The 12469-nt window shown below is 32.3% G+C and overlaps 1 protein-coding gene across 1 annotated transcript; it reads right to left on the bottom strand.

Moving 5' to 3' along the window:
• Nucleotides 1-4059: 4059 nt before the first annotated feature.
• apoa4a (apolipoprotein A4 a) lies at nt 4060-8941 on the bottom strand. The gene is made up of 4 exons (NM_001017909.2): nt 8792-8941; nt 8656-8710; nt 7637-7787; nt 4060-4745 (listed from the first exon to the last, which is right to left on the bottom strand). Exons 2-4 carry the CDS (start codon nt 8693-8695, stop codon nt 4178-4180), a joined length of 759 nt encoding a protein of 252 aa, NP_001017909.2. The 5' UTR covers nt 8696-8710; nt 8792-8941; the 3' UTR covers nt 4060-4177.
• Between the last annotated feature and the right edge of the window lie 3528 nt (nt 8942-12469).

Below are 12469 nucleotides of genomic sequence, written 5' to 3'. Positions count from 1 at the left end.
TAACATTTTCTGTTTCACATTAAACTTATTAACAGTTATGACAAGGTAACTGTAATAACTAGTAAGTACAGCAAACCTTTGAGTTTTGACCTTCTCTGAAGATGATTTTCTGATTCTGATATTTAACTTACAGATAAACATACAGGAAAATGTATTTCAAAGTAACATGATAAAAGCACAAGTCAGCAAACTGCTATCATCTCACACAGCAGGGAATAGGTGTATTATCTTAAGCATTTTCTTCTTACATGAACACTTTGTGCAACAGCAGTGATAAACCAATTTTGACTCATGCTCAATAGATTAAAATAATATGCTGTTCTGACAAAAAAGGTCTGTGCAATAGGCCGCTGCTGGAATCATAATTGTGTGAATGATTTAATAGTTCATGATATTCATTTCATTTTTGTTTATAATTATTTATTATTTATATTCATTTATGAAACATAACATGCTGCAACTATAAAAAAGGCACTCATGATACTACATTTCACAGTTGTGAATACGATGTAGTGTGTGTGTGTGCATGTCTGTGTATGTACATCCCCGGCAATCAGCAGCTGATAATGTTGTCTTGGGTATTCTGGGCCAGCAAACTTTGATCAAGGACATTTATATTAACTCTTATTACAGAGTGGTTACAACTCTCACAGGATTCTAAGGCAACATGCCCTCAGATTCAAAGTCTAAACAAAATGTTTTGGCTGGAGATGTGTTGTCAAAGTGAAAGGATTTAAACTCTTCAAATTATTTAGTCAGTCTAATCAATGAAGATATTGACAGTTTGGCAGCTTGTTACAAAGGGAAAAAAAGAACATTGAATTTAGTGATTGTTTATGTTTGAAATGAGATATCTGTTCAAGTACACTACCTTTGAAGCTCTAAAGGGTAGAATACACTATACGACTACATGTCTTTTGGGCAGTTTGAGCTGAAATATTTGTCAAAAATTGTATGTACAATGGCTAAAGGTTTTGTGTATAATGAAAAACCATTGACTATACAATGATATTTGAGTACGATGGCTACTGACTTTAATATTTGTGTACAATGGCTACTGACTCAATTATAATGGTCTACAATGGCTAACGAATCTATATTTGTGTACGACAGCTACCGAATCTATGATATTTTTGTAGGACGGCAACAGAGTCTATGGTATTTGTTTACAATGGCTATTGAGTCTATTATTATTGTCTATGATGGCTACAACCTCTATGATATTTGTCTACATTGGCTATTGAATCTATATTTGTCTATGATGGCTACAACCTCTATGATACAATGGCTACTGAATCTATGATAATTGTCTACATTGGCTACTGAATCTACAAAATTTGCATGGTTTCCGCTACATACATTCTTCCATGGCGGGGCGCCACAACAAAATTCATCCCGCCATGGCTAAATTACAGCTTCTAATTCAAAACATTTTATTTTTTTAATAGCCGGTAATAATCGCACCAAAACATTAAAAGATGAGTGAATTATAACAGCGTGAACCTCTCTGTAACCGTAGTAGTGCTGTACATTATTTGTTTACCCCGTTAAGGTTACGTGCTGACAGACTGACTGGCTGACTGACAGGTGCGTGATGTGTGAGGCCAGCAAACACGACGTATAGCCGTTTCACTTTACTTCAGGACGCATTAATATCGCTCTGTAGGTCTATTGGAGACATTCATAAATATTGCTAGCAAATCTAATAAATGCTGGAGACATACTCGTTACATAAATGCACTAAATCACACTTCAGCAGCGTTTATTTGAGAGCGCACAAGAAGATCTGCGCACTCTTGAAGCGGCTTATATTTGAGGGGGCGTGACAGAAGTTTTGTGCACGAGCAGAGGAAATCGGCGTGCAAGCAAAGAGATCAGCATGCTGTAGGCTATTACATAAATTCGATCTCGACTTCTAATTTTGCACCCACGACATTTATCATTGAAATAACGGCACAGGTAGTTGGTAGATCTGTGTAAAAAAAAAAAAAAAAAAAAAAAGGCCTGCCGCCACAGCTGAAAAAAATCCTAGAGGAAACACTGATTTGTCTATGATGACTATACAGACTTTATGATATTTGCCTATGATGGTTACAACCTCTATGATACAATGGCTACTGAATTTATGATATTTGTGTTCAACGGCTACCGAATCTATAACATTTGTCTATATCGGCTACTGAATCTATGTTATTTGTGTAAAATGGCCACTGACTCTATGATATTTGTGTAAAATGGCCACTGACTCTGATATTTGTTTACAGTGGCTACTTACTATATTATATTTGTGTATGAAGGCAACAGACTATGATATTTGTCTACATTGGCTACAGACTCTGTAATATTTGTATACAATGGCTACTGACTCTGATAGTTGTGTTAAATTTCTACTGACTCTATGATATTTGTCTACAATGGCTACTGAATCTATGACATTTGTCTACGATGGCTACTGACTCTGATATTTGTAAAATGGCTACTTAGATACATATTGAAGCATCAGCCTGTGCTGTATGAAGATATCAAATATGGTGGTTCATTCGACTGTGGCTGGTCGTGTGGTCATTAGATGTTTAGTGTTTATACACTTGTCCATTTATACACAGTAACCATTTATACACTTGTCACATGTATGATGCCTGGACTTTGTAGTATAAATCATTTACCAATAAAAATAAAAAAACTAACAAAAAACAAACAAACTAGTAATTAAGGATCACAGTGCATGCCTAAAATACTTTCCTTTTAATTTGGTATGCTTATGTCATGTGATATGTCACTATACTTCAGATTAATAATTCAGTATAGTTTTATCACTTATTATTTTATATATTCTATTATGTGCAGGTAAAGAATATGTTTATTTTTTTTTTTTACATCAAAACCCTGGTTATTTCATATTGAAATTTTTGTAACCTTGTTTGAAACAAGTCATGTGTATTTAATATGCTTTTTATGTATATAAAATCACCTTAGGTTATTTTTCATAGTTATTCAAAATTGCAGGTCTACTGCTTTAATTTCCTCCAATGAGTAAAATTAAAATCTACCTAATCACAGTAAACCTCATTGGAAAGACATGTCTCTATTACTTGAAATGTAATGATGATCTGCGCTTAGATAAGGATAAAGAATGTGTGATAATGTTTTGCATTTATTAGGCAAAATGTATAGTGCTGCTGTATAGTTCATTTCACAGCTACAAGTTCATTTAAAATGTGGACAATCTTTTATATATCTGTCCCACTGACCTTTATATCCCATTAACATTGTATTCTCTATTCCAGGGGTCCTCAAACTTTTTTCATCAAGTACCACCTCAGAAAAAAATTGTCTCTTCAAGTACCGCCATAGTGAGCAGTATTGAAATACAGTAGCGTAGTAAGCCCAGTAAAGCAGCTACAGCTCTGTACAGTTCAAAAACATGGCAGATTAATCCCTATTATTAAGAATATTTATTATTGTCAGCCATTTTAAACATAAATAGTCTGAACGTTAACACTGTACTGTGCTTATATGTAAAGAAAAGAAAAAAATTAAAAACGTCAACATTAAACTTAAATGTAAAGTATATATATATATATATATATATGTATATGTGTGTATATATATATATATATATATATATATATATATATATATATATATATATATATATATATATATATATATATATATATATATATATATATATATATATATATATGAAAATATATGTATATATATATATATATATAAAGTATATATATATGAAAATCCTAAAATCGTCCCTGGTCCAAATTGTTTTTTTTTTTTTTTTTGGGAGATATTCAATCACTGTACATTTACATTCTTTTTTGGCCCAATATGTATCTGCCATGTGTATAGAAATAATGCTAGTTCGCACATATATTGCGTGTTTATATTTGTAAATATGACCCTGAAAGAGTCGTGCTTCACCAGCCACAAACCTCAGCGCACATCACTGCTTCATACCAACTTTTTTTCTTAATGTCTTGTGTTAATGGGGGGATGAGGTTTTGTGTATGTAGCGATTCCATATCTCATAATATCAAACATAGTGCTTACTGTTTTTTTATTTCACAATTTTTTGGTAAAAACATGCATGAATGACAAAAATATATATTAAATCCAAAAATAACATAAATTACGCATATCTAAAAGTCTCTAGAGTCTTTCACGACTGTTTATCCTTGGCGAAGGACTCCCAGAGGGCAGTCAGCTGGTCCTTCAGATCCTGAGCGAGCGGATCTAGTTTGCTCAGCTCTTCAGAATAGGGAGCCAGATTCTTCTGGAGCTCCTGACTTCTCTGGGCCAGCTGACTCTGAAAACTCTCAGCCAGTGGAGACATGCTCATCTGAAACTCCACAAAGTGCTGCTCCAGCTTCTGCTTCAGCTCCTCGCTCTGAGGACCCATCGCCATCAAACTTGTTTCCAGCTTTGCCTTCAGCTCTTCAGCCCGCAGGACCAGGGTCAACCTCATGGCTTCAGGGTTCAGGGCCTCTGCGTATGGAGCCACGTCCTTTTTCAGCCGCTCAATCTGCTCCTCAATGTCCACTTTGAGTTCTTCAACATAAGGCTTGAGCTGGGTCTGTGCCGAGGTGATTTCTTGCTCCAGACTCAGTTTCAGCTGATCGGCCTCCTGGGACAGTTTGGTGAGCAGTTCTTGGGTCAAAGGAGTGACCTGACTTTGAATGGCCAGGGTGTATTTATTGATGGCATCTGTGCTTTTAGAGATCCTGTCACTGAGAAGAAACAGAGATAGATTATTTAATTATTGTTTTTATAGCCGGTTTGGGATGTGCTTTGCTATTTGCTACCCTGTGAAAATGATTAGTTGACTTTACTTAAAATAGTGAGAAAACCTGCTGCTTTTAAAATAATTAGTTGACTTTACTTTAGGTAAAGTCCAAGATAAAGTAAACCCATCGCCTTACAAATTTTAAGTGAACCATGTGCATGATTTCTAAAGTTAAATGAACTTGACAGTTCTAAGTTAAAATGGGTTTACTCCTTTGTTTAAGTAAATTCAATTAGTTGCTTCTAAGGCAAGTGGTTAACTCACTTTTTTAAAGTAAAGTAAATAATCACAGCGGATCATTCCGCTGTGGCAACCCTGGATTAATAAAGGGACTAAGCCGACAAGAAAATGAATGAATAAATAATCACTAGATGCTTACTTGATTTCTTAACCCAGCTCTGAGTTTCTGATTTAATTTGAATTTAAGGATTGTTTGTTTAAATTGACATACTATTTTAAAATGTTACTATTTTAAAACAAGGTTCTAGTGAACTTTGTAGCTCTAAAGGGCAGAATACACTACACGACTACATGTCTTTGGGCAGTTTGAGCTGAAAAATTTGACAAAAGGTTTATGTACAAGGGCTAATGGCTATGATTACAATGACAGACCATTGACTACACAATGATATTTACTCTATAATATTTGTGTACGATACCTACTGACTCTATGTTGTTTGTGTACGATACCTACAGACGCTATGAAATTTGTCTACAATGGCTACCAAATCTATGATGTTTGTGTACGATGGCTACAGACACTGATATTTGTCTACATTCTCTACTGAATCTATAATATTTGTTGGCTACAGACTACAATATATACAATGGCTACCGACTCTATGATATTTGTGTACAATGGCTACCAAATCTATATTTGTCCACATTAGCTACTGAATCTATGATATTTGTCTACATTAGCTACGGAATCTATGATATTTGTCTACGATAGCTATGGAATCTATGATATTATGGCTACCGAATCGTTGATATTTTTGTACGACAGCTACCAAATCTATGTTATTTTTGTATGGTGGCTAGACTCTATGATATTTGTATTCATTGGCTACTGAATCTATGATATTTGGGAACAATGGCTACAGACTCTATGATATTTGTCTACATTGGCTACTGAATCTATGATATTTTTGTACAGTGGCTACTGAATCTATAATAATTTTGTACGACCGCTACCAAATCTATGATATTTGTGTACGATGGCTACAGAGTCTATGATATTTGTGTACAATGGCTACCAAATCTATATTTGTCTACATTGGCTACTGAATCTATGATATTTGATTACAACAGCTACCGAATCTATGATATTTGGGTACAATGGCTGCAGACTCAATAATATTTGTCTTCATTGGCTACTGAATCTATGATTTTTGTCTACATTGGCTACTGAATCTGTAATATTTGTCTACATTGACTACTGAATCTACAATATTTGTCTACATTGGCTACTTAATCTATGATATTTGTTTACAACGGCTACCGAATCTATGATATTTGTCTACGAAGGCTACAGACTCTGATATTTATATACAATGGCTACTGACTCTTTGATATTTGTCTACGATGGCTACAGACTTTATGATATTTGCCTTCTTTGGCTACTGAATCTATGATATTTGTGTACATTGGCTATACTGACAATATGATATTTGTCTACAATGGCTACTGAATCTATGATATCATGGCTACCAAATCTATGTTATTTTTGTATAGTGGCTACAGACTATGATATTTGTCTTCATTGGCTACTGAATCTATGATATTTGTCTACGATGGCTACAGACTCTATGATATTTGTCTCCATTGGCTACTGAATCTATGATATTTGGGAACAACGGTTACAGACTCTATGATATTTGTCTACTTTGGCTACTGAATCTATGATATTTGTGTACAATATCTACTGACTCTGATATTTGTCTACGATGGCTACAGACTCTTATGATATTTGTATTCATTGGCTGCTGAATCTATGATAATTGGGAACAATGGCTACAGACTCTATGATATTTGTCTACATTGGCTACTGAATCTATGATATTTTTGTACAGTGGCTACTGAATCTATAATAATTTTGTACGACCGCTACCAAATCTATGATATTTGTGTACAATGTGTTTCAAATCTATGATATTTGGGTACGATGGCTGCCAACTCCATAATATTTGTCTACATTGGCTACTGAATCTATGATATTTGTCTACATTGGCTACCGAATCTATGATATTTGTCTACATTGGCTACCGAATCTATGATATTTGTCTACATTGGCTACCGAATCTATGATATTTGTCTACATTGGCTACCGAATCTATGATATTTGTCTACGAAGGCTACAGACTCTGATATTTATATACAATGGCTACTGACTCTTTGATATTTGTCTACAATGGCTACAGACTTTATGATCTTTGTCTTCTTTGGCTACTGAATCTATGATATTTGTGTACATTGGCTATACTGACACTATGATATTTGTCTACAATGGCTACTGAATCTATGATATCATGGCCACCAAATCTATGTTATTTTTGTATGGTGGCTACAGACTATATGATATTTGTCTTCATTGGCTACTGAATCTATGATATTTGGCAACAACGGCTACAGATTCTATGATATTTGTCGACGGTGGCTACAGACTCTATGATATTTGTCTTCATTGGCTACTTAATCTATGATAATTGGTAACAATGGCTACAGAGGCTATGCTATTTGTCTACAATATACTGACTCTATGATATTTGTGTACAATGGCTACTGACTCTTTGATATTTTTAAACAATGACTACTGACTCTATGATAGATGCTTACTTGATTTCTTGACCCAGCTCTGAGTTTCTGATCATCTGAAGTGTTTCCTCAGCTGTGAGGGTCGCTTGAGAAACGTAATTCCAGAAAGCATTTTTCACCAGGTCCATGCTGGGCATTGGTTGGTCCTGCCACATCATGTTGGCATGACAGCCTAGGGGATTTATCAGAGTTACAGTATAATAAGAAAACAGTTCATTTAAAGGGCTAGTTTGACCAAAAATCTAATTTCTCATCATTTATTCACCCTAATGTCGCATCAAAGGAAGTTTTCTAGCTTCGAAATGCAAATGATAATATTTTAGTTTGCCCTATAAACACTTGAGTTCAATTTAATTCACACTTTTAACTAGTGATATAAGTATTATTAACTATTAACAGTAGATTTCGGCTGTTTTTTGTGTAATAAAGCACATATTCTGCATGACTTTTACATCCCTAATTCTTTTTAATACCTAACAATTGTTAATAAGCAGCAAATGAGTTTATTGATAAAGTTTATTGAGGCAAAGTCATAGTTAATGGTGTATTAATAGTCAATTAAAATAATGTGCCACCTAATTATGTGAGATTACTGTCCGTCCAGTCAAAGTTTGCTCCCTCAACTCTTTAAAACAATCATAAAGAGACCAAAAGAATAAATCCATGTCGTAGAAACATGATCATGCTGTATGAGAAACGCATTTAATTTAGGCTTATAGAAGCAGGCATGAATTTATTTTTATGTACGCTTATCAGAGTTTATGTGAATAAAAGCTCAATTAAATATGCTTGTCATATAAAGTTATTGCATCTCTTCAGAACACCTAATTAATCGGCTCATTCATTCATATGGATTTATTTTTGATGAACCTTTTGATCGTTTTTTTTCTCTGTATTAAGAGTAATCTAATCTATTAGTTTGAAAAACCTTCATTTGTTTTCCAAAGGCGACAACAATTAGAGAACACATTTTCAATTTTTACCACTCAAGAGCACATCTAACTTTCATTAAAACACTAAAACAAAGCACTTGTACTTACTAGAGAAAGCTGCGATGACGAATACTACAAGGACTTTCATGGTTATTTGCTGGTTCTACAGAAAAAAATACATACATTCAATCAATAGCTTGCAAATCACTGAAACAAACTAGCATTTCATTGATGAATTCCTTACCTTCTCTTGTCCTCTTCTGTGTGTAAGTGCGAGGGTATCTGCGTTGTATATAAATGGACGACAAAACTCTGATAAAGGCAGTAAAGTCCAGAAAGTTTTGCCCTGCTGTCATTTCTACATGCCGTGTGACTCGTTCATGAAATCATCTGTACTGAAGTGAACTCAACTCTGGTCTGAACTGCAATCATACAGACTTGCAGGAAGACACTGAATATGGTCTGTAGATGTAATGCATATATTAGCCACATTTCTTGGAACTTTCTTAAAATACAAACTACTGCCACTGAGGAATTTCTAGATTATTTATATTCAATATTTGGAAACACTTTTTTTTGAGAAGCAAATTATCTGACAGCTCCTAACAGTATAGCATATAGTTAAAGGGTTAGTATAATCCAAATTTTAAATTCTGACCTCATTTACTCCCCCTCTTACTCCCCCTCTGTCCAAACCCTTAAGAATGTTTTTCATCCTCAGAGCACAAGTTAAAGAATATCAATAAGAATCTAAATTATGGATTAAAATAAGAAGTAAAAACACTCAATTTTAGATATAGAAGTCCAAGTGTAGATGTAGAAGTCCAAGCTATAATAAGACCACCTTTTTATATACATACATACAGTTGAAGTAGAAATTATTAGCCCCCCTTTAATTTTATTTTTTTCAGTATTTCCCAAATGAAGTTTAACGGTGCACAGAAATTTTTACAGTATGTCTTATAATATTTTTTCTTCTGGAGAAAGTCTTATTTATTTTACTTTTTATATATTGGAAATATCTTCTCTCCTTTAAACAAAAATTGGGGAAAAAAATAAACGGAGGTTGAATAATTCAGGGGGGCTAATAACTGTGACTTCAACTGTATGTATATATATATATATATATATATATATATATATATATATATATATATATATATATATATATATATATATATATATATATATATATATATATATATATACACACACACACACACACACACAAAATTAGTACACCCAAATTTATATTTAAGACAATAATATAAAATGTAAAATATTAATATATATTAATATATATGTATGTGTATATATATATATATATATATATATATATATATATATATATATATATATATATATATATATATATATATATATATATATATATATATATATATATATAAATATACACACACACATATATATATTAATTGAGTACATCCTATTTTGAAGATGAATATTATATATATATATATATATATATATATATATATATATATATATATATATATATGTATATATATAATATTCATCTTCAAAATAGGATGTACTCAATACATATATATACATATATATATATATATATATATACATATATATATATATATATATATATATATATATATATATATATATATATATACATATATATATATATATATATATATATATATATATATATATATATATATGTGTATATATATATATATATATATATATATATATATATATATATATATATATATATATATATATATATATATATATATATATATATATGTATATATGTATATATATATATATATATATATATATATATATATATGTATATATATATATATATATATATGTATATATATATATATATATATATATATGTATATGTATATATATATATATATATGTATATATATATATATATATATATATATATATATATATATATATATATATATATATACATATATATATATATATACATATACATATACATATACATATACATATATATATATATATATATATATATATATATATATATATATATATATATATATATAATTGAAGTATGGTGACAACTATTGGTCTTAAAGAGAGCACTTTGTATTTAATTCTTAATTATTTGTAATATTAAATGTTTATTTTCAATAAAACAATGACTTGGTAATCTCCCACTTTATCCATGCAGTTATGTAAAATGATATCTATTAGGTGCAGAGGTGCATTAGCATTTACACATGTTGATCTGCACGTATTTATGTAAAGTCGATGGACTGATGAGTCAGGTATTAAGGAGGATCCTTCTGGACATTGACCTCTTCTTTACAACAATTATCTGCAGTTAAAACAGCCTGATATCGGCTAAACGCCCAGTCACAAAGAAGTGGGAATGGAGTGTGTTTGGGACATAATCTTGTTTTGAAAAAAAAAAAAAAAAAGGTTTGCAAAAATAGATTAGGTCAAAAGGTGAAAGAAACTGATGTTGCTCAAGGTGGTTTAAAAATAGTGTCTATGATTATTTTAACCCTCCAAAGGGTTCCCACACTTAAAGTCTTCAAGAAATTAAAACTAACCATATGATTTTGTTAGCCAACAGTTTTAGTTTTGTGGTGAACAAATCAAATGTCATTAAGAAAAAAAAATGTTTGCCCTTGTATTGTATTATTGTAAATGAAATCTGAAAATGCACTTTTGCAAATTGTCAATTACGTATATCTTAGCAAATGGCCGTGGCTAATATATTCAACAACGCCCCTCCAACTGTTGGTTTTGACAACAAACAGAAATAGCGAGCAAGAGAAGGTTGTTGGTTGCAATTACTCTCTCCTCAACCCTTTTTCCAGATCTTTCTAAATGAAATGCCTTCTTTACTACATCCATTCTGCTCGCAGTAGAAAAAACAAGCCACGCCCACTGTTTTCCCATTTAATATTTCATTTCCCTAGGAACTGCGTCACAATACAAAAAAATTGGTCACAGTTTCCGGTTTATGGGGACTTTAACCCATGGTCACACTGGACTTTTTGCCCCATAGACTTCCATGCACATCTATGCAAATGCGACAGACCAGAAATGCAAACTCATGCAAAAAATGTTGGCAGTTCGAAGTTTAAGCTTGGTGAACTCTAAACTTGCAAATCGCATCACGTAACTGCATGAGACCAATCGAAGATCAAAACATGACATCTCTGTACAAAATTTTTAAATATGGAGCAACCACTTGCTTTTTTTTTTTTAAATGTCTAATCATATTGTTTAATTTCGCCCCTTTTCACAGCACCATACAACAGAATATCGCATACTCAAACTCCAGTGTGACCGTGGCATTACTTGCCAAGTACTCCCACAGTACTTGAATCTCAGACATACAGTATGCTGCATCTGAAACAGCCTACTACTGCATTAGAATTTAAATTTACTAAACCATTAGAGTTTAATGGTTTAGTACCAAAGTAAAAGTAACCAAAGTATGCTCCATACAGTATGAATGGAACTCAGACGTACAGTACTATGTCCATCATTTTGTCATGATCACGTGACCCACCTTCTTTAGTTGCATCGCTTTACTCCCATTCATAAATTCTCTCGCAGGGCATCATGGGATAGCGCAGCGTGCATGGAATGCACACTTCAGAATCTCGCCAGAAGTAGTAGCCCATCCGGGTACTTCTCACATACCGTTTTTCGAATTTCAATGAATTCAGACATACTACTTGGCTCATATACTGTTTTTAGCGTACTATATAGTATGAAAGTGTGTGATTTCAGACGCAGCCCTGGATTTATGGCCTGGAAAAAAAAAAAACAGGCCATTGAAAATGCTTAAATTAAATCTGATTTTATATTTCTTTGTGTTATTTCAACAACTGTATTGTGCTTCTGCCAAAAAGAGAACAAAGAAATTTTTAAAAAAGGT

This window comes from Danio rerio, chromosome 19 (assembly GCF_052040795.2).
Source record: "Danio rerio strain M-AB ecotype USA chromosome 19, GRCz13ab, whole genome shotgun sequence".
Lineage (NCBI taxonomy): Eukaryota > Metazoa > Chordata > Actinopteri > Cypriniformes > Danionidae > Danio > Danio rerio.
Note: the sequence above shows the minus strand (reverse complement) of the source record. Positions and strands in the feature narration are given on the sequence as shown.

What these genes read in the sequence shown, in the direction of transcription:
- apoa4a (NM_001017909.2), bottom strand. Translation starts at nt 8,695, where the DNA reads ATGAAAGTCCTTGTAGTATTCGTCATCGCAGCTTTCTCTA. An exon ending in CGTCATCGCAGCTTTCTCTA is followed by an intron (nt 7,788 to 8,655) that starts GTAAGTACAAGT and finishes TAAATCCCCTAG; the next exon opens with GCTGTCATGCCAACATGATG. An exon ending in GAGCTGGGTCAAGAAATCAA is followed by an intron (nt 4,746 to 7,636) that starts GTAAGCATCTAT and finishes GTTTCTTCTCAG; the next exon opens with TGACAGGATCTCTAAAAGCA.